The sequence below is a fragment of the Triplophysa rosa genome, linkage group LG8 (assembly GCF_024868665.1).
Source record: "Triplophysa rosa linkage group LG8, Trosa_1v2, whole genome shotgun sequence".
Taxonomy (NCBI): domain Eukaryota; kingdom Metazoa; phylum Chordata; class Actinopteri; order Cypriniformes; family Nemacheilidae; genus Triplophysa; species Triplophysa rosa.
Window position 1 is genome coordinate 17,955,506 of NC_079897.1, and position 23,799 is coordinate 17,979,304.

Sequence of the window (23,799 nt, forward strand, 5' to 3'; positions counted from 1 at the left end):
AAAAAAGTTAGGACAAATTCATTTTGTGGATTTTTTTATTTCTTAAATTTCTTTGATTTTTTTCCATTTTATTTTTAAATGTGAAGGTTCACATTCAACACCACACAATTTTTGACCATAGCCAATATTAGAGAAATATCTCATTTTCAAATATATAAAATAATTCATTGAAAGTAAATAAAGGATAACAGCATGGATTATGTCATTCAGTCCCCAATTTCATACTGTGATTTTATTATTCATTCAGAACCGCTTCAGAAGCCTTAATACTTTACTCTCCTATTTCATGTGTAAATGTTGAAGGATAAAGATGTAAGTGAAATGCGAAGACAGGTGTCAAAGTAATCCTTTGATTCTTACGACAGTGGATGAAAGCTGCAAAAACAATCATTGGCAATGAAGGACCCTTATAACAGAGAACATATGTATGTGGTCATTAATGAGCACTGTGAGATTATGCTTTAAAAAACCCAACAGAAGCACAACAGTGGGCTGAGTGAAAAGACTGGACACATCATCATACGCACCAACTCGCACCACAACACAGCCCCCTCAGAAACTCAGAAGCGTACGAGAACCACGTCACATGGACTGAAATTTCGCAGGAAACAAAGCAGGCGTTTCTTTGAATAGCAATTACAGTGCGATGTTCCTTGGTTTAATTGTTCCCAGGAGTCAGAGACAAAAGACACAAATAAATTACACAAGATTACACATTAAATTAATTTAAAAGTTATACAACTATTGAGTGATTTTTACTAGAGTTGTAAATGAAATGGAGTTGTATTTGTCAATTCGCTCAAGCGCGAGCATGTCACACAGTCATCCTCCAAGCACTCTCTCATCACTGGCTTTTCATACGTCAACAATGAGAGGGAGAGAAATGCGTACGATTCACTGAGATCAGTTCGTTAGTGGCTTGTGTTCCTCCACCTCCCACTTTGTTTTTGACTTCCTAGTAATATAACAATATTAACAGCCTGCATTCATTGAATGACCCCTGCCAATCATCCATGATCATGTCTGTCAATGAAAAAAACAGAACTAATAGGGAAATAAATAGAATACTGTGTAAAATAAATTGAAATGCTTTTTCGTGAAAGAAAATAACACATCTTGTTTGTACTTTTTCATTAAATATAGAGATGTACACACATTTGCTTCATGTCAAACACATAAACTGTTTGTGTCGGTAGGGCAGGTTTGAATTGGTTGTGTGGACAGGGCACGTGGGATTGGTGAAATCTCTCAAAGAAGGAAAGGATTGGTGCTTGCGCCTGTGGCTCCGCCTCCCACAGATCCCCCCGTTCCCATTACTCCGCCCATCCCTGTTGGCCCACCCAAAATCAGTGCGGGCTGCATGGGGCCTCCTGGGCCCATCAGTAAGGGGTTCCCCGCTGGACCCATGGGAGATATTCCACCGAAAGGCATGCCCATAGGGCTGGACTGTACCATTCCCATGCTCATACCAGGGGCCACCATAGGGACCCCCATTCCTGGCATGCCCATGCCAGGCTGAACCATTCCCACTGCTGGTGGAGGCATGTGACCCAGCATAGCATTGGGGGGAACAGGGCTTGTACGAAGTTGGCTCAGACCAAGCGAAGAGGGTTGAGGGGAGATAGATGCCATTGGGGTTGCACCAAACGGATTGGAGGCGGAAGGTGGAGTTGGTGATACCCCTCTACTGGAAACAGTACTTCCCGGCGTAACTCCTATTCCTGTTGAGGAGGGACCTATGAACAAACAGACGTAAAATGTTAGAGAAATACACAGAACAGAGCCATGTTTAGAGTCAGATGTTTTTTTTAAAGTACACACCCTGTGTCTGTAGGAAGGGGTTGTTGGTGGCGGAGATGCTTGGTGGCGGTTGTTTGGGTTTGGATGATACTAGCGAGTCCAGATCCACTAGTGCCGCGTTGGGCCCCAAGAATGATTCTGGCGTTTTTCGAACAGGCAAGGAGGAACCGAGCGATGAAAGGTCAAAGGGCACCGGAGAGCCTGTGCTCCCCCCACACCCTACAATATCTCCTGTCACAGAGGAGCCTCTTCTCTCTGGATCTGCTGATGTGTGGAAACAGAAAAAGTGTAAGAATGAAATACTTACAGTAGTGGTCAGTTGCATAAACTGCTTACACTAGTCTTAGAAGTTAGTCATCAAATTGTTTTCTTCAAGACTGGTCATAATTCAGTTACATAAAAAGGTAGATCGGTCTAACTGAAATATGAAAAGACTGATAAGTCCTAACTAATTGCTAGTCAGTAGACTAGTTGTTTAGACGCAGTCTTAACTTAGCGGCTAAGTTTATGCAACTGGACCCAGATCTTGTGAGAAGCTGACATAGAAACAGGGTGACTGAGACTCAAGCTGAGCCTTAACTTATAGGGAAAGTTCACCTGAAAATCTGTCATTTTTCACCCTCACGTTGTTCAAACCTTGACTCTTGTTTTGCAGAAAGAAATTCATACAGGTTTGAAATGACATGAGGATGAAAAAATAATAAAATACTTTTAATTTGTGGGTGAACTATCCCAAAATGAACCAGTAACCTGTTTTGCAGAAAGAAATTCATACAGGTTTGAAATGACATGAAGATGAAAAAATAATAAAATACTTTTCATTTGTGGGTGAACTATCCCAAAATGAACCAGTAACCAAGTACAAAGCCTTTTCAGTTGCAGAGTGAGCAGTGTAGAGTGGAAATTGTGTGGGAAATACTAAATAAATACACAGCACTGTAGTTGTCTGTGAGTCCATTAATAAGTGACTTTTTTAATAATTACAATTGTTGCTTATTCTAAATAATTAAGTAAATATATTTGTGTCTTAGTATAAGCGAAAAAACATTTAATGTAAGTATACCTGTGCCATTAGTTTGCTTAACTGAGCCACCCCAGGGGTCAGAGGTCAGGCCATCAGTGGCAGGGGCAACACCATCCGCTGCCCAGGGATCAGATGACCCTGAGAGCGGCGCAGGGGCCGGAGCCACTGAAGAAGCCCAAGGGTCGGCACTTGGAGGGGTCACAGCTGGACAGGATGCAGGGAGAGGTCACAAACCAGAAGACAAGACAAAAAATTAGGAAAAGCTAGGGTGAAGACACAGAGGAGGCCTTTCCAATCATGACAACCTTACACAAAAAGGCACTCTTACCCGTAGATGCCCAGGGGTCTGAGTTGACTTTCGAGGAGGTCTCAGCCCATGGATCCGGGGGTGCTGTTTGTGGTGCTCCACCCCAGGGGTCGGCACTTGGTGGAGAGGCAGGGGAGACGGCTCCCCAAGGGTCAGCCGGGCCCCAAGGTCCAGCAGCGGACGCGGGAGCCAAAGCGGGAGGAGGAGAGGGTCCCGCAGAGCCTGCTGCATTGGCCCCCCACGGATCAACCGAACTCAACTCCATTAGAGACGACTGAGAGAGAAAGACACGTCAGTGAGACTGCCCTCGGTTAACGTGAGAGAGCGAGACAGCAAAAGCGTGAAAGGAAAGTTTGTTTAGGGGAGACACATTTGCAAGTGGTTCAATAATAGCTGCAATGTTAAGAAGGAGGAAACTCTTCAAGGAAGTGAAACACAAGCTCACACACATCTTTGTGCTAAAGAGCGTACGCAGGGTGAGAGACACAGACAGAGCAGGTAACTCTTGGAGAGTGAGAGGCAGGTACACAAACACGCAACCCTCACGCGTATGAACATGACACGCTAGCATGTGTACACCTCATACTCTCAGAATTCCTGCCGCCAGCAGACGTTCACACACGTACACAATCACACACCTCCTCGGGCTTGGCTTTCTCCCTCTTACTCTCCTCGATGGCCATCTGCAGCCTCAGGTCGTCTCCCCTGCGCAGACGCTCCTCCTGCCAATTACACACCATTGTCACATCATGAGAGTGAACAAAGATCTGTGGGCTGATGGGATATGGAGTCTACGGTGGCGACCTGACTCCCATGTCTCACCAGCTTCAGAGGTGTGCATCAAGGCTTGATTCAGGAACAAATAAACAACATTCGGAAGTAGTGGACGACAGATATTAGAAATGTTGGTGGAATTATAAAAATGTTCAATCGCTGTGAATTTGGAGAAATTGCCTTAAGGAGGCTGTTCTTAATGACTTTCTCATGCAAAGTTGGCCAGGATTGTTTCAAAAGAGTTTGAACAACAAGGATGATTATTAAACAGGTATTAAACACACTTTACTGTATTGAAATAACACAGAAGGAATGAACACAATATCTGTTAGAAATCAAATTATGTTGATTCATTGTTTCTGATCATGCGGACATAAATTAGGGGTTATTTCAAGCTCATATCTGATTTGCGACTGAGATCTGGAATGCGGCAAGAAGAATGGCAAAGGAAGGTTTCATCCACTGTGAGCTGGATGAATTTTAAGTCCCTGACCTTTTGGTGAGTCTCCTGGCTGAGTGAGAGTGCGTAGCGGACCTCTGCATCTTCAAGAGGGTCAGAGTTGGTCTGAAGGATGGGGGGCAGGGTGAGGACAGGTGTAAGTGAAGTTGTGAAGAGGGGAAATGTGCAGAAACTTTGCAGAGGAAGAGCTCTAATGTTAAATGTGTGTTATTTTATTAGATATACAGCTTGTAATAGTAGTAGTACTGGTTGTTTTTATTTTATGACGCAGGGAACTTTTAGGACAGTTATTAAAACTTTTTTATTTACCTCTATTATTTATATTTATCTGGCATTTTCTAAAATCAGTACTGATAGGTCAAACAAGTCTATTAGTGCACTTTATTACACTTTATTCTGATTGGTCAATCTTAGTTTAGCTGTAGTTATAACCATGAAAAAATAACTCTTTAGTAAAGCCCTCCACATTGTTTCACGAGTTAACATATACCTTAAAATAAAAATCCTTTCATCATTTACTCAACCTCATGTCATTTCAAACCTATTTGACTTTTGTTCTTCTGCAGAACACTTTTGAAGAAAGTGGGTAACCAAACAACACTGGTCCCCACTGACTTCCATTGTGCAGACAAAAAACAAAAACATTTCTCAAAATATCTTCTTATGTGTTCCACAGAAAAAAAAGTCAAATACAGGCTTTGAATGACATGAGCATGAATAAATAATTCATACCTTTTCATTTTTGGGTGCACAATTCCTTTAACACCACCAAGAAAGCACTTTTTGTTTCTTTATCAACTCGGCTTCATCTTGAGCAATCTTTTACCTGTAGCCAGAAAACCTGATTGGCCGAGACTTTACCTGCTCCGCCTCCTCCTTGCTCATGGCCAGCGCCAGCTGGAGCTGCAAGTCCTCTTCTCCTGAGCTCTGGGGCCACGCCTGTTCAGCGTCTGCTCCCGAGTGCAGTCCTCCCCCTAAAGCAGGAGCAGAAGGGGCCGAAGAGGCTGAGGGAGGAGTCAAATGACAGCCATTATGATGCATCAACAGAGGGTGCAGTGTTGGTCCCTAAAAGTGCTTCCAGAGCATAGTGCTTGCCAACCTCCATGCTTGGCCAACACTGCAAAGTGACCTTGGTGCACTGAGTGTTTTTATATGGGGGCTGGCAAGCATTTCCAAGCGTCCACCACGACCAAAAGCCCCTCGTGCTGAAAGACGCTTCTAGTTCTTACCACTGCTGGTCTGTGCCATCTTCTCTTTGGTCTTGAGTGCGTGGATCCTCTCCTCTCGTAGCCTCTCCTCATCCTTCAGCAGCGTCACCAGCTGCTTGGCTTTTTCCCGTACATTCACACCCTAACAAAACACACCATCAGACTCTTTGAACACACCTCTTGTTGACACAGTGCTTAGCTATTACGTGTATTGTTATACAGCATAATCAGGTTTGTTTTATGATGCACAAATCTTAAAGGTCCAGTGTATGGCGGCATCGCCATCTAGTGGTGAGGTTGCAAATTGCAACCAACACTCATTCCACCACTCCCTTTAGAAGTACTGTGGCAGCTGACACAGGACTAAGATGCAGTCAAGTTTTCACTTCTTGGAGCATTCTGAAGAGCAGTTTGTCCGTTTAGGGCTACTGTAGAAACAACATGGCACATTCCATGCAAGGGGACCCGTGTTGTATGTAGATAGAAATAGCTCATTATAGTTCAAGGTAATAAAAAGATAACACTTCATTGTGTAAGGTGTTTATACACCTCTGAAGACATGTATATGTATTACGTATTACTTATGTATATTATATTGCATTTCTGTCAACAGATTGTCCAAAAAATTACACACTGGACCTTAAGTTGTAGCAATTATTACTGGTTTTAATGTCAGCAGGAGGATGAATAATTACAGAACCACAAACTGAAAGTCCCTGAGTTTGCAGCAGTGCATGTGACAAAGGAAACATCAATCTAATCTGTCCAATTCCTCAAAAACCAAAGTGAAACAACGGCTGTGTCTCGATCAGCTCCCTTGTTCAGTAGTCAGGGCACTGACCAGGGAGTCAGCCATTTTAAGGGCTGTCTCTTTCGCAAAATCCTTCCAGTGCGCTGAAACGTTCGATACCTATAAACTCCCACAATGCACCACAAATCCAGGGAGCATCGATGCTTCCTATTTTCCCTTACCTGAAATCACGTGACAAATTTTGAAGACGTTTAATTGAAATCATAGGAGCCAACTCAATGAACTTAATGTAACTTTTGAAAACACAAACACTATTTTATGTTATGTATAAACAAACGTTTGATAGACAGGCAGGCAACACAACACTTAAATTTAATAATCGACCAAATTTGTGCACTGATATGTAACAGAATAATGAAAGTGTTTCTCATATTTACTTCAACCAGTATTTAAAAAATAAAGTCAGAGAGATGTCGGTTTTCGTCGGTTGTTGACTAATACCAGTTTGAAACAACAAATCTGTTTCAGGCTACATTCATATGTGGTTTGAAATCCTATTCAAATCGCAGTTCTGGAAATCCGTTTCAGTCTGACCGCTCAGATCGGATTTGAGTAGCTTTTGTCTTACATTACGTTCTAGGCGCCACGTTGAAACGTAAGCACGTCAGACATCTATGCAGATATAAGGCTGCTATGTTGTATTCTGTGTGCTGGAGGAGACGCGAGCACTGAATAAAGCCACGCATACCAACTTCATACACTTCAGCAGCAGGTTCATGACATGGTAATACAGTGTACACCGTCATATTGTAAGAAAAATGAGCCGTGTTCGACTCTACGCAGCGCTGCTCAGATTGATCAACGTATGACATCACAATACTTCGAGAGCGACACAGAGCAGTATTGCGATGTCATACACCAATCGTCTGCACAGCGACGCATAAAGTTCAACGCTCCCTGTCATTGCCATAGAAACCCAATCAGATATTGCAAAAAATGAGAGCGCACCACGGGACACTCAAATAGAATCTGAACAGTTGCTATAAACAGTGTGGACAATCAATCATTTAAATTAGATTTCAATCGGATATGCACAAAAATCGGATTTGAAGTGACAGTCTGAACAAAGCCTAAGTGAACTGTGTCCCAATGAGAAAGGAGCCAGGTCCCTTACCAGTGCCCGGACAGGTGTGCACGATATACTGATTCTCGATCTCAGGAGCTGATCGAGACACACTGAACAACATCAACGACACATCATCAGCAGAGAACGTTTTGCACTAATGACGCTGTTTACAACTGCCATTATCGAGTCATCCCCACTTCATCTCTCAACGTGTGCTTTCAATCAACCACCACATGGGACAGGATGAAACCGCAGCATTGGGCTGCAGTCTGCCCACTAAAGAGCTCTTTAGTGAAAGTGACCTATTAGTCAGATATGGTGACCCATACCCGAAATGTGACCTCTGCTTTTAACCCATCCAGAGAGTAGTGAACACACGTACACCCGGAGCAGTGGGCAGCTATCACTGCAGCGCCCGGGGAGCAAGTGGGGGTAAGGTGCCTTGCTCAAGGGCACCTCAGTAGTTACCCGCCGGCCCTGGGAATCGAACCGGCAACCTTCTGGTCACGAGTCCGACTCTCTAACCATTAGAGAGCCCCATGCCTCTTGTAAGTACAGATATTTATATAGCACCTCTTAATAGACCGAGTCATGCACAAATGCATCACAAAAAACGGGAAGAAATACACACATATGAAAGTAGATACAGAATGATAAAATGGCAGGTAAGATAAAAGCTTCAACACAAGTTGCAAAAGAGACATCAATATAATCAATGATTCCCCACACACTGCCCGCTGCAACTTCCAGCCTCATACATCAAGAATGAGATCCAGGAGAACTAGTTTGAAGAATCTTCCTCAAATTCTCTGTGTGTCCCTACTTGTATCATGAGAACATTATCACATGGCATCTGTACTGTTCAGCATCACAAAACAAAAATCAAACTGATACAAGCCACCAGCTGACACTTCTACTCATCCCTTTCACATTACAAGTAAATACTAGAGATCCAATATCTAATTCAACGTCAATTTCACTTTCAGATCATCTGATCCGGCCAATCAAAACCTTTCATATCTGATTTAGAATGAAACTCGGTGGAGCTGAAGACTGGGCTTGATGTTTATGTGGTTTAAATGTCAACAAAGGAAAGACCTTGACTGAAAGTCCTGGTGCTTGAGCTGAATGTGAAAACCTTGAGCGAGTGATAGCCAAGGTGTATGAATCACATGTGAACCTTTACTAACGTGCTGAAAGACATTTCATCCTCACGAGGCGAGCTATACTTTTTTCTCTTTAATGAAGAGTAACTTCATTAAAGTTTGTGCGTACCTGGCAAGGTTATTTTAGTTTACTAAAATTAAAGCTTTGAAAACATTCCTGTTCATTGAAATCAAACAAAATATGAACCTAAAAATTATTGGAAAAAATGTTGCCTCAAAAATAAACTGAAGTAAGTTTAAAGCAGTAAAATTATAATAATAAACAAAAACAAAAATAAAAATTAATTAATCATATACAGTATATAGCAACATTAAAAATAAACCAATAAATTACAAAATGAAAAAAGCATACACAAATATTGTTAAAACTTTAACTAAAATTAACACAAAAATCTAAAAATAAAGCCAATTTAAAATATGCATGAAACTAAAATCAAAACTATAATAACTCTGGTACCTGGTCCTTGCCATCTCTGTCTATGAACTGAAAGTCTTTGAGCGTCTGAACGGCGTAGATGTTTTCCCTGCATTGCTGTGCCACTCGCTCTGAACCCGTCTTTATCAGATACTCCATCAGGGTCATAGCCTGACAATGGAAGAAAATACAAAAGTCACAGCACAATGTATACAGCGTTGTTCAATCAATACACAGCAGTAAAACCTTCAAACTTACTTTATATACATGTCTCCAGTTCTTGCCATGGTCATTCAGTCTCTTCCAAACCATGCTCATGATCTCTGAGAAGGCCACTACATTGTATGTCAGGTCAGCAATCTCTGACATCAGAGAGCTGGAGGGACCCCATGGGTCATTAGAGGTTGCTTCTCTAACCTAAAGAGAAAGGACATGGGAAGGTTCAATGGACTTTGATCAGTGTTTGCCCTTGTATACTTCTCAATGTCTATGTTCAGAATGGAATACAGCACAGTACACACCAAACAATTTTTTTAAATAGTATGCAACTATATATGGCTCAAGTGGTAGCATGTTACACTGTTATCACATGACTATGTTAAATTTCATGTAGCATGTATTGTAGTGTCTAGTTATTATCGGGTTTTTTAGCCCTGACAAAAGCCTGTGTGCCAAAACGTATGCCTAAAACTCCATATTTATTCTGACCCCTTGACATTACAAGTGTTGATGGTATTGTTCATAAATACATCTTGGAAATTAAGGGCAATTGCGCATTTAAACCCAATGGGGTATATGCATACGGGTCGATGACGTACTTCCGCTAAAATCTCAGCCAGGCTGTGACATCCGGCGCCATAGGGAACAATGGCGTTTCGTTCAGGATGCACATAGGATTACGATCAACAACGCGAGTCTAATTACTCAAACACATCGCCATACGTCGACAACAAAAAAGGAGAAGCACTTCAGGTTATCTGTTTCAAGCTACATCAACAAATATGAAAAAAAGCAAAGTGAACTTTTGCACTTACTAGAGGCGTGATCACAGAGGCACTTAAAGGGATAGTTCACCCAAAAATAAAAATTCTGTCATCATTTACTCACCCTCAGGTCGTTTCAAACCTATATACATTTCTTTGTTCTGTTAAACACAAAGAAAGATATTGAAAATTGCTAACATTCTTCCAAATATCTTTCTCTGTGTTCATCAGAACAAAGTAATTTATACAGGTATGAAATGACATGAAGGTGAGCAAATTATTTACATTTACATTTAGTCATTTAGCAGACGCTTTTATCCAAAGCGACTTACAGAGAGTTCAGGGAGCAATAAAGCGATATGTCATACAGGAGCAATAATACAATAGGTGCTAATACCAAGTTACTAGTTTCAACAAAAGCCAGATCAATACAAAAATTATGACAGAATTTTCATTTTTTGGTGAACTATCACTTTAACAACGCTCACCCATAGTGTTGTCGGTTCGCCGAAATTTGAACGTTTTCTGACTAATCACATCGTTATCACTTGGTGAAAAATCCCCTTGAAGCGGAAGTGACTTAGATGGCTGAGATTTTAACGTAAGTACATCATCGTCCCGTGTGCATATACCCCATTGTGTGTTTAAAAATGGAAAGTGCTTTATTATACAGCAAAACTGAGCCATACACACACTTTGATGACTTTATTTCACATTTTGAATTTAAGCCCAAACTGACACATGACTGTGATAAAAGAAATGAATTCCTGCTCCTTTGAGCACTAGAGTTTTATTCAATGTAAAGAAACACTTTCTGAAAGGCTGAAATAAAAAACTACCAGAAACTAGCCGACCAAAGATGAGTTTGAAGACAAGGTCGTGAAAAGAAGAAGCTTGAAAACGAGAGTTGATTTGAAAGGTAAAAGTCTAACCTTTATCTCTGCCTCTGAGTAATTGTGAACAATGTTCTTCACTTGCCGCCGTAGCGATGATGTCGACATGGCAACAGGCTGACTATCAGGTTCTGCAAAATCTGAGATTGTAAAACAAGGTCAATAAAACAATAATATGGAGAGGTACAAAGGCCAATGGATACTAATACAACCTACATTGTTTTGAAATGGGAGTGTAAGAGCGTAAGAGAGATAAGCAAGCAAATGGCAACCCTATAAAGGTAGCACTAGAAATACAGTATACTTCTGAGTGAAGACTGAGTAAAGATCGTACCTAAAAATTAAGTATTCTGGACCCAATTGTAGTGTAGAAATGTTCACCCACTGAAAGCATCAGCGCTTAACCCCAGGAATTCCCCATTCTAAAAAAACACAAAAGCGTCTGATGACGTGCGCGAGACACAGACTGCGTAATGTAATGTACTGTACCTGGGAGTGTCGGTGTCTCTCCCCCTGCGTCTCTCTTTCTCAGGTGTGCGTTCTCAGGTCAGGGTCACAGAGCTCTCAGTGTTTAGCCTGTCCACTGTTCCAAACCTCCGCACGGCCACATCGGGGCCCAGAACCACAGATTTGGGGAGAAATAATGGCTGCAAGAAAAGAGAGCAAAGAAAAAAGAGAGAGACAATGGGAAATTGTACTGGCCCAGAACAGTATAACAAGCCATGACATCACAAAAGGATGAAAGCCGGTTCAGCATTGTGGAGGCTTAAAACACAATAGACATTCACTTCCTGCTTTTTTCCACAATGGAGAAAACACATTAAAAGCAGAGAGTGCCTGAAGGCAGCGCTGGAAATGGCTTACAACACATTGCTCATAGCTCATCCGTAACATCAGCTAGGTGTAGGCCCACAGTGAAACTTAAACAAGGTGTAGCGCCACACCTGCTGCCAATCTGTGAAAACTGTAACAGTCATCCTGACATGAGATTAAACATGTGTATTACTATTTACACAACATGTGTAAAAGGAAGTTATTCAAATTAAATGAACACAGTTTCACCTAAAGAAGTGCTTATGTTTATTAATAAGGTAGCACTCTTGACATGAGTCATTTTTTAAGGCAAACATATTAAAATCTCTTTCTGAGAAGTGTCAGCCAGTCTGGTATGAAGGGCGATACATAGTAGTTATGGTAGGGTGTATTAATATGCAGCATGGTTGCATAAGGCATTGACCTGATAACACATCCACAGCCACCTTGAGGATGCCAAGAGCAAAGTCCTAAAGTCTGAATAAGCTACTGTTAACTAAACCAAAGACCTCTCATTCATTTCAATCTTGATTCTGTTAATGAGCCACAAATTGGCAGAATGTGTGAGATTTCTCATTCAGTGCTTTCCAAAAGTAAGAGGTCAAGTGATAAGCAGAACTGAAAATGTAAACAAACTTATCTATGACAACTGTTGCTCGAAAATCTGCTCTGTGACAACACGTTCAGAAATCAGACAGTTAACGTTACTAAATAATCAGATATGTTAAAGAGAAATTAAGTTTATCTTTCTTTAAACAGTTGAGCGGGGTGAGTTAAACAGTGTCTTGTGTTACCAGAAAACACACCCCTCTCTCCAGACCTCCACCCAAAAGACTTACAACCACAGATCCAATGCCTTTGAACACCATCATATATTCCCAGCGATCAGACAAAGCCCCTAAAGTAACTTCAGCACACCGCAACCCGTTTGAAGTCCGCCACGACTCACAAACTGACAGAAAGTAAGCAACAAGAGAACAGCTAGCCGAGGCTACTTACCGCCGAGCTTCTCTTCACTCTCACAAACACGACCAGACAGCGAGAAAGCGGGTGAATGTCAGTGAAGAAGGGAGGGTGGGAGCACAGCACGACGTTGTTGTTGTTGTGGTTGTTGTCTCTGTCACGGCGCTGAATTAAAAACACTCATTTAAAAATCCGAGCGTCGCGCTATGCTAACGGAACTCATAAAGAGACGCGCATGAGTGTGTGACAGAGAGACGCGACGGTGATTTTCCTTAACAACTGTCACTAGTCGGGCCCTGTTCGTCTTTAAAATATATACTGTGTCATAGGACTGCTTTAAATAATGAGATAGAGGTACTTTATTAAAATTTCGTCTGTACTGACCCCGCTGTTGATCGGTTGGTACGAGGAGATGGCGGAACTTCCGCTTCCGTTTCCCCGCAGCCGAACGGACCGCGCCCCCTTGCGCGCCTCTGATTGGAATATTTATGAGCGGTGGTAAATGTTACCATGACAAAGATTTTCTACTCGATTTTGAATGTTAGCCGTACAGTAATAACACCGTATATAAAGATTATAGCAATCGCAACCGATTTAACAAACACGTGTAAATATATGCATCGTTTTGCTATATTACTACACATACTTAGTAAAAAATGTATAGTATAATGCAATGAAAGTCTCTTTGGATAAAAGCGTCTGCCAAATGCATAAATGTAAATGTCAATTTTAAACACATTTCTTAAGCGAACAACCAAAAATCGTTATTGCATGATAATGGAGAGAAACGGATGTAAATAGTGTCTTTTATTGCCATTCGCGAAATGTTGGTGTCATGTTAACTTATACAAGCCTGAGTTATGAATAGATGACAAGAATTCATCTGATATATTTACTACTTGCGGTGATGCTATAGCATTGAGTCCCCGCACAGAGGCGATGTCCTCAATAAATTCGGTAGGATTTCATTGTAAGTAATTTACGATTCACACAAATCCGATGTTATTCATCGTACAATGCTACTGACAATACGTATGATAATACAACACTGTCTCCAGTTTGACTGGATCCATTGCTTTTATTGGAAATATTTATTTAGAAAAAAAACATTCTTTAGAAATGACAGGGTGACATGAATATTCAAGCCTTTTTCTTTATGCTTTTTGGCGGACACTTTTATTTAAAGCGACTTGCTTTGCTACATTTACGGATGTCTTCCCTGTGTTCAAAACCATGGCGGTAGTGCAGTGCGCTAAAAATTTAGAAACACAGCAAACATATGCACTTTCGAAGCATGTGCTTAAAAAAACAACATTTAACAAATCAACTTTTAGGAGTACAGACCTGCACCATTAAAACACTACTTACAAATAATCCATCACTTGCTCACAAATGCACACCCCCACATACACTCACGCATAAGAGTTCACCACAGGCATGACTTCAAGACTCTTTTAAAGATGTTAAACTAATTATACTAAGTCTCAGACATACGTGACATTCAGCAGATCAGAGGCGGGGGCCCGGGGCAGAATTATGAATTGGTGATGCGACCAGTGGGACCGGTGAAAGGCTTTTTGAAGCTAATGGCAGGTTGCATTAGCAACAGCTACATGGATGTAACAACACAATGACAGCTGGAGAAACAGTAACCGAAATGGTTGTGATAACAGGGAATGTTTGCCTTACATAACAAACACTAGCCATGTCATACTTGAGATGTCAAGGGAAATCTTTCTGAGAAGGCAAAACGTAAAAACAGGTGAATTGTGAAGTGAAGTGAAGAGAGAGAGAGAGTTGAGGTTCAGTGTAAACTGAGAGTGAGAGAGAATGTGAATTGGCAGCATGGAGACAAGGTTTGACATGGCGAGATGGACTGTATTAGGTTCTGCAAGGTTTCAGCTGCTAGTTTTGTCACTCAAACATATGTCAATACCAGATAGAGATCTGTGCAACCTTTAGTATAAAGGTGCAAAATTCTGTGCAAAAATTTAGAATAAATTCCTTTTTGCAATACATCTTAGTTCTGCAACGTGATGCATGTCAGAGCAAAAAGCTATTCAGAGGAGTGTGGCTTGATTTTATTGATAAGGAAATGTCGATGTTGGAATAATGTGCCCCGATAAGTCTTGGAGCATCCATTAAGAAGGTAAAAATAGTTGGTTTGGATGTCAAAGTGTGAATAGAAGACTCGAATACCTAGGAGTAAATAGAGCTTAAATGTATCCCACTTAATCCAGCAGAGCTGCTGACTGGAAACTACTGTTCTGCACAGTAGTTGGAATTTACTAAGTACGAATGTGATAGCTGTAGTGAGAGAGAGAGAGATTGCGGAGAACAGCAGGAACAGAATAAGTGTTAGAGACAGACTGACTGACAGGTGGAACGCATCGGGACGCTTACTGATGTTCATGCGGAAATAGAGAGAGTGAATGAGACGCAGGGAAGGGGCAGCATACCTCACAACTGTAGTACATGGATATCTGGGGTGAAAACAAGGAGAAGAATATAGGAGGGACTGTGAAGAGAGAGAGATAGAGAGCAGGGGAAGGTGCTAGTCATAGATGAGGGTCATTAGACTAATCAGGGATGAAGAGAAAGAGCACAGATATAAAAACAGACTCCGTAGGATCAGGAACTAACACCCTCACGCTTGCGCTGTGATACATGTGATTAACTGCTGCAGATTGTTGATCTCATTTGTATATTGATATCAAGCAACAGAGAAACCCAGTGGTAAGTGCTTTAGATGGGAAAGAAAGAGTGAGTGAGACACTATTTCCTTCCGCAACTTCCTGAGAGTTTTCAGCGTTGGACAATGACTGTGAGTTAGATCATATTTTTTAAGTCTTTGGCAAAGAATGCATTTATTGAACTGTAACTGTACTTTCTTGTTGTCTTAAAGAATAATAATGTTACAGTTAAGTGTAATTTGTCAGCTTGATGTCACAGGTGTAATTTGTGAAAGGCAGCTTTACGGGAGTAAATTGTGATACATTTTAGGTTTTACCCTGCAGAAATACCTGCAAAACGAGTTAAATAATAGACATTCTGAAATACAAACTATTGTAAGTAGTACAATAGGTCACAATGCTGGTTAATTTTTTCTGTCCATGTTTTGGGACATTTTTAACAGAGTTATTTTTATACTGAAAGAAAGAATTGCTGCTACTTGTTCAGTTTAAAAATATATATATTTTTATGTTCAGTCATCTTTAATCAATTCAAATTGGGACTACATGAATAATTTGCAAACAGAACGCAAACAGAACTGATCCAACTGGACAGAGGATTTCCAGTTCCCAGCATGCTTTGCGTAAGGCTGCATTTGTAATACTTTTAAATAAGTGCCATGTGTTTTTCAGTAACAAAAAGTAAAAAAGGTTTAAAGCAGATGTAACACACAGTTTCTGCCAATCTCATATTAATCTTGAGTACCTATAGAGTAGTATTGCATACTTCGTATCTTCGAAGAGTCTTTAGTTTGATCACATTTATAAAAGACAGATACAACTGTAAGATTATTTCCGAAAACAGGCGAGCCCTGAATGCGTGCAGGGGGGCGGGACTACAAAACGAGCACACAATACTTCATGGCATTATCCCTGCATAACTGTTGATTCACTATAAGTTTGTGTTGTGTAACTTATGCACGTACGCACCGTTTGCCAACGAAACACTCAGTTTCACTTACCGTGTGCGGTTCATGACCGGCATCTTTCAGCGCTGGGACCGCAGCATCTATCAGTTTCAAACGATCTGCAAATCCAGCGTTATATCCACCGTTTATATAACATTCCTCACCGAAATGCAGTGAACAAACAAACACAGCTGAACTTCGCCAACGCAGTGCTCTCTCTCTCTCTTGCTCCAGCTGGTTGACATGTGCGCATGCTCATTCAGTTGACGCGTGGGCGTGCTTTTCCTGGTGAACTGTCCAATAAGGGACTAAGGAAAGTTGTTACGTAAGGAAATTTCATGTTTGAAAAAAACTTTCTGAAACCTATACGAATTCTGGGGGAGTGTATCGAGCACAGAAATACTACATCATATGTCCAACTCGTTTTTGACATTGTCAAGCATGAGAAGCCAGCACTTTTAACATTGTAAAGAAGTCAGAATGCATGAAACACTGTGGGACCACCCCTTTAATGTTTATTTATCTTGAGATAAGAATAGTTTGTTACATTTTTTTAGTTGTTCAGAAGAGTAGTGCCACTAGGCTGTGGGAGGCTGCATATTTCATTTGAGCTCTGTTAACCTAATAAATTATAATTAAATTCAAACCAAAAATATTTAAGAGGATAACTTAAATCAAAATTTCAAACATGTGCATATAAAAATCATGCTTGTTTAACAAAGATAAATTGGGCAGCTAGATAAATTATGCTGAGTAAACATAACTTTAATATGTGCAACCGATGTACATATTTTTTATGTTAATCCAACAGATCTTTTCAGTGTACATTGTGAAATAAAATTCTTGTAATATTATTGTATGAAACTTATGATATAGTTCACCCAAAAATGAAGATTCTGTCATCATTTAACCACTCTTTTGTCATTTCAAACCTGTATGACTTTCTTTCTTCTGCAGAACACAAAAGAAGATATTTTGAAGAATGTTGGTAACAGAGCAGTACCTATTGACGTCTATTGTATGGACACCAGTGGGTAGTAAATGGGTACAGCTGTTGTTCGGTTACCAAAATTCATCAAAATATCTTCTTCTGTGTTCTGTAGAAGAAATAAAGTCATACAGGTTTAAAATCAAAAGAGGTTGATTAAATGATGACAGAATTTCAACCTTCCTTCTTGAATCCTTTTTGATGTTTTGATAAAGTTGAATGCCAAGGGTAAACATTTTGTAAAGTCAGCATTTAACTTCCTGTAAATTGCAGGCATGGAAAGGTTGCATGGAAAATGTAGACAGCTGCTTCATGCACGTCCACTCCTGGCATCTTATCAAAGGCCAGTGCTAGAGACGTCTATCAGTAAGATAAAGACTGCACTGATGCTTCTGTTCTCAGTGCCTAGCAACGCACTCATACAACAACTGCTTCAGCTTCCCATAAGACTCATAAATCCGTAACAGAATACCACACAATTACACATTCTCTGATGGCGCTGGTCACACATGCTCCTGAGGGTTTTTTTTTCCAGCTGTATGGGTAAAGGCTGACATGTTAAAAAAGGGATTTTGTCACAGCACTGCACGCAGGATTGCTGTCACGCACACATTTTGTGTTATTCTAATTAACAAATGTCACGGAGAAATATATAGTCTGTAATATAAACATGAGCTGCTTGCTTTGTGATTAGGAAATATGCAGTTGCATCATGCATGCTAGCTATTTCAGGACCGTAAGGTGTTAATGGGCTCATGTTATTGTCTGGCCATCATATGCTTGATGTGAAAGTGAAGGCTGATGAAAGTCTTGATAGATGGGAACTGTTACTATTTTTTTACAGCAGCTGGAATGCATTATTCTGAGGAATTCATGGAGAATTAATAAACCGTTTATAGTCCCAGAAAAGTAATTTCCCCAGTTGTGAAAGTTTTATATCACTCCATGCTCTCTTAAAACAACACTGTAAAAAAATTAGCTTTCTCCAGCTCAACATTTTCTATTGACATCCGCTTCCTTTTTTTCCCAATTGGCTCAGTTAATGTTTTGTGATTTTTACAAAGGCCTGTTGAAACGATAGTTGATACAAGTGAAATTTATTAAAAATTAACAGAGCCAACTGACACATTTAGACATTACCAGTCACACATTTTTTTTACAGTGAATAAAAGAATTTATCATTAGAATAAATCAATACATTATATGCATCAAAGTAGACGTGTCCATCTTATTAAAGTTTTTTGCTGGGTTAAGCTTCAAAGCATGTTTTAAGACCTCTGCTTTGCCTAACTTTGGTTTTGTTTTCCCATCAGACTGCACCTGGAGAACTGGACGAGCTGTGCTATCTCACAGCTCAGTCTATGACATCACTGGTGACATCAGAGCATTTCAAAATCATCAAAAAGCTGGGCGAAGGGTCATACGGCAAAGTGATGCTGGCCGTGCATAAGAAAAGAGGTCAGTCTAGTTTTGATGTCCACTATTGGAAAAGATAATAGAATAAATATATACAATCCACCGTGGTAACACTTCAAACTCTCAACTTGCAGGAACGGCAATGGCGCTAAAGTTCTTCCCTCGCCGCTCTACCAGTGTCCAAGCTTTCCTGCGTGAATACAATCTCTCCCTCTCTTTTTGCACACATCCCTCTCTGACACGGGCTTTGGGAATCTTCTTCTCAACGCCTGGTCACTATGTCTTCGCCCAGCAGGCTGGTCTTTATGGTGACCTGTATAATGTCATCGTGTCTGAGGTCAGTGGATTGTCCAGACTTGATCACCTTAATACAGAATATAAAAACAAAATGTCAAGATATTTCTATTTGTTAACTAAGTACTTTTATGGACGCCATTAAATTAGAGCATGAATGAAAGAACCACAAACAGGCCACCGAGTTGTCACGTATCTAGTGTTGTTACTTAAAATATTATGACGCCTCCTCATGAGTGGAGCATGTTTTGCCGTGACGTCTTTCCAGAGGACAAGAAATCTTTGATTATTCAGGAACACGCTCCGATAGGCCCTGTGTTCACGCTCTCCTGCCAAAACAGCTGCTGCTGTCATCGGCCTGATACATTAATTCAGTCTAATGAGAGTACTTAGTGTGCCGTTTAGAAGCTGGTTAAATACGCAGAACAGGCTTTCCGTCACCTCATCCCCTCTCTCTCTCTCTCTCTCTCTCTCTCTCTGTAGGAGGGGGTGGTGAGCGAGGAGTGCACCCAGCGTGTGATGTCCCAGTTGAGCGGTGCTGTGTCACATCTCCACTCTCTTGGCTTCGTTCACCGTGACATAAAACCGGAGAACGTGTTCCTGTGTGACCGAGCTTGTCGGTGGGTCAAACTGGGCGACTTCGGCCTGGCCAGGCCGCAGGGGACCCAGGTCCGAGCCGTGTGGTACAACTCTCCTTTCTGTGTCCCCGAGGTGGAGAATGCTAAGAGAATCATTGAGGCAGAGGAGGAAGATGAGGTAGAAGATATCTGGATGTCAGTGGAGCCCTGTTTAGATAGTTGGGCTTTGGGAATTCTTATATTCTGCCTGCTGACTGGCTGATTCCCGTGGGAAGAGAGCACTTCGGATGACCTATCCTACTGCGCGTACAGAAACTGGTTTAACAAAATCAAACAGAGAGAGGAAGTATCACAAAATTGTGAAAAGCATGGAGACACTGTGGGTGAGGAGGCTGAAATAGAGGTGGCCTCACAGTTTGACTCTTTAAGCTCACTGGTCCTCACCCTACTGAGGCAACTGCTGCACCCGCTGCCCTGGCTCCGTGCTGGGCCTGATGAGATCCTGTCCTACCTTGGAGGACCTTGGTTGCTGAAAACAGAGAAAGAGGAGATGAGGAGAGAACGGGAGGCACGAGAGGAGGCCAAGAAGATGCGGGAAAGAGGAGGGGTGGGGAAGGAAAAAGAAATATTGGGAAGGAGGGAGAGATAAAGTTAATGTACAATAATTATTATAAACAGATGTACTTTATATTCAAGAGTTTTTATATGGTGTTTATATTTTGGATAATGTAATGTATAGAAGTTTTGTACATGAGTTGGTATTTTTGGAACAGAAAAGGAAAATATAAGAGATGCATTGATATATCGGCCAATAACTGGTGTCGGTTGATGCATTTTTCACACTATTGGCTGGCTGATATATCAGATATATCCTGTCAGTCCGAAGAGGATGGGAAAACGCAATGAATTTGAACTTTGTATATAGAAAATGTTAAGAAACATCACCAGTTGGATGTTCAGAATTAATAGTCATTATATGAATTAATAACATTCAGAAATTTAAGAAGTATTAATTTAATCTTCAGAATCTGTATCGGCAGAAATCACTATGAATAATCGGTATTGGTAAAGAAATTTAGTATTGGTGCACCTCTAGAAAATAATAAAAGACCATATAGTTCAACCATAGTAACCACAAATAACACATATTTTAAGCATGGTATGTGTTATACTAATGACAATCATTTTTTTCTGTAAGGGAAGATATTTCTACAGTGGCCAAAGATATTTTAAGCTACATTTAGATATTAAGCCACATTTATGTCATTGCAATAGATATCAACATATCAAAGTTTTTAATAGAAGAAAAGTATTTGCTAATTTTAGAAAGAAAAGCTCTGTAGTTCTGAGAACTAGAAATTTGTTTGCAAAAGCCTTTAAGTGTTGCAATTTTTCTCAGGTAAATGAGGAAGTGTACCCTACATAAATGTGCACATAAAGTGGGTGGAATACACAAATACTCTTTTTCGCTGTATATGTCGTTTTATATGTTGAAATAAACTTGTTACTTTTCATGACATTTACTCTTCTTGACTCTGTTATACAATATGCGCTTCTCGAGTTCAAGCACAATTAAAATCAACATCCTCATGCTCGTACATAAACTGCTGACTAACTCTGTCAAGCTTTTGCATCAAACCCTTTCACATCCTCTGAACAGAACACTTGAGCACATATTTGCAGTCGTGTTGAAATACAGTCCTGCTGTAAATAGGACCAATGTTAAACAAACACAGGTACAATGGGGGGTGGAGAGGGTGTCAGGTTTGTGTTGTTCTGGGATTCATTGGATCAGTTTAGATATGTGTGGCTCGTCCAACTTTCCAGCTGGCCACTGTAACCCCTGTCAGCCCACCATGACTATGCTAGTTCTGATCTTTCTGTAGTCCCATTTATTCAACCAATCCATGGGTATTTTCATACACATCTAGTGTTTTGATTATATCTTTATTCAAACTTCTACTGACCTCTAATGTCTGAAGTCTGATGAATGGATCGCTCTATCAGCCTGGGCTTTCACTGTGAGGCCCTTGTGAGCCCTTCTGCATATGGTTTTATAAATAGCCTCAGGTCCATCTATTTAGACTGTGGGACACATCAGCACCTCTCTGTGTCCCCTTCTTGTACCCTGTAGCTGTCTCTCTCTTTGGTCCACCTTGCACTTAGCCTGTTCTTGCTTTTCACTTCTTGACCTCTATTGAAAACACGATGATCTCTCTGGTTGAGTACAGGTCATCAATTTCACAAACATAAAATCATGATGTCCAAGTTCCTCGTTTACAACTTGTATTAAGATGCATTTCGGATGATCTGTTTATAAATTGTCAGCACTAAATGAAAGCAAACAGTTCTATCTATTAACTATCCCTTTAAGCTGTGTTGCCTGTTATTTTTGTACATTATAACATATATTGTATATTACTGTGTATTATTTGTATACATTGTGTTTATTGTATTTTTTGTTTTGTCATTAAATCAATTAAGACCAATACCTGGAGCTTGTAAAACGGAATCTTTGACATCAGACCAATGTAAACAATGTCATAAACAGTTTTGATGGCCCTTAAATTCCAGTGTACAGGGATAGATTCTCCTGGAGACAGCTGGACAGAAGAACCGATGAGTGGCGGGAGACATGCAGATGGTAATGGATCATGAAAAATGACAGAGAAAGATCCAGTGAACGACGCAGATCCAGTGAACGACGCAAAGCCAAGGACAGCGACACGTTCAGCAGAACTCTACACTACAAACCTCAGCAGAATGCAGGGATAAATATTACATCGCTTAAACATATCGATATACATACTGGTTAGTCTTGCATCATAACAGCAAGAAACTGATCTACATTGCGTGTAGCCTACAGTAGCAAAAACGTATGTACTGTACTTTATAGTATTATCTGCACACTTGCAGTAGGAAAACATCCAGCCACCAGAATTAGAAGTGGATTAATTTGTGTCACATTAAACTTTCACCGGTTTTTATATCTTACAGCATTACCCCTCAATCACATGACGTTCACTGCAGGAGCTTAGAGGAGAAGAATCATGTTAGCTCTCATCTTTTCTCCTATTGGATGTAGCTCCCAAAAGTCGCTCCTCATTTAAACATTAAACACTAAACAAGTAAAACATTTCTCAACTTTGTCGCATCTCTAGACCAGTGGTTCTCAAACTGGGGGCCGTGGCCCCCTGGGGGGCCCCAAGATGGATCCAGGGGACCACAGATTTTTGGGCATTTTATGAAATATAGAAATTTATCATAGATTTTATGCAATCAAACATCAGAAAAATGACACCACCAACCAAACGAATTGAGGTTCCAGCATTGTATAACTGAATGTTTTTGGTTTAATTAAAATTCTAAGTTTAAGATTATACGTCTTACATGGGGGGCCGCAAAGCGATGCACTTAACACAAAGGGGGCCTTACAACGAAAACGTTTGAGAACCACTGCTCTAGACACGCCCCATCCGGTTGCTACTGCTCGTGTCGCCGGAAGTCGCCAGCTTTCCTTTGTAATAATAAATGGGATCATGTTGCTTGTAATGTGAACAGGGCATTAACGCTCATAATATTGTCATATTAATGTCATATTGCTAGATTGAGAGACAGAGCATTTAAACCATCATAAAAAAACTGTCAAACACCATAAGGACAGCAGAAACATAAATAGCTAGACTTATGGAGATGCGTTTGGCTTTTGAGATTACTCGTGAGTAAAAGCTGAACATTGTTAAGTTTATTTGGGAGGGGGAATACATTCCTCTAATAAACAAGTCTAGATGATATTCAGTGTTTACGATGTGGCATCCTTCCCTTGTATGTCCAACTCCAGGACACGGCACATGTTTCTGCCTCTCCAGATCTGTCATGGCTTTACAAAGTGCATTAGATTCTCCAGTCAGGTTGTCGTTACACTGGTTTAGACTAGCTCAACATTGGTTTTATCTTTTAAGATGTCATCAGGGTCTCTGGTGATCATTTTGTCGACCTAGTTAGACTGTCATTCCATGACAAGGTTTGGGTATTGGGCAATCACGCAACCCTATTGTGTCAACTGCATGATGAGTGTTCGACTTCTGAACTTGCCTAAAGGGAGCAGCTAAACTAAGCTAAAGATCATGCCAAATGAGTGGGACAATGCAAGGTGAGCCACGCCAGTGGCACCTCGGGTTTCCCCAGCTAAAACTGACT

At 40.7% G+C, this 23,799-nt stretch overlaps 2 protein-coding genes across 5 annotated transcripts; one reads left to right on the top strand and one right to left on the bottom strand.

Annotated features, from left to right (window-relative positions):
- Window positions 1–26: 26 nt before the first annotated feature.
- Window positions 27–13,118, bottom strand: epn1a (epsin 1a). Of its 4 annotated transcripts, none has more exons than XM_057339229.1 (13): window positions 12,720–13,118; window positions 11,397–11,554; window positions 10,947–11,047; window positions 9,290–9,448; window positions 9,074–9,202; window positions 5,595–5,715; window positions 5,227–5,369; window positions 4,399–4,470; window positions 3,770–3,853; window positions 3,153–3,405; window positions 2,864–3,028; window positions 1,822–2,064; window positions 27–1,736 (listed from the first exon to the last, which is right to left on the bottom strand). In XM_057339229.1, the coding sequence occupies exons 3-13, from the start codon at window positions 11,013–11,015 to the stop codon at window positions 1,249–1,251; spliced, it is 1,926 nt and encodes a 641-aa protein (XP_057195212.1). In that variant the 5' UTR covers window positions 11,016–11,047; window positions 11,397–11,554; window positions 12,720–13,118; the 3' UTR covers window positions 27–1,248. The 4 variants fall into 4 exon arrangements, with proteins under 4 accessions (XP_057195212.1, XP_057195211.1, XP_057195210.1 ...); XM_057339228.1 differs by having other exon boundaries at window positions 1,822–2,061; window positions 3,758–3,853; XM_057339227.1 differs by having other exon boundaries at window positions 3,758–3,853.
- A 1,964-nt stretch (window positions 13,119–15,082) lies between these two features.
- Window positions 15,083–21,107, top strand: sbk3 (SH3 domain binding kinase family, member 3). Its single transcript, XM_057340429.1, has 4 exons — window positions 15,083–15,507; window positions 18,625–18,769; window positions 18,862–19,064; window positions 19,505–21,107. The coding sequence occupies exons 1-4, from the start codon at window positions 15,502–15,504 to the stop codon at window positions 19,859–19,861; spliced, it is 711 nt and encodes a 236-aa protein (XP_057196412.1). The 5' UTR covers window positions 15,083–15,501; the 3' UTR covers window positions 19,862–21,107.
- Window positions 21,108–23,799: the final 2,692 nt, after the last annotated feature.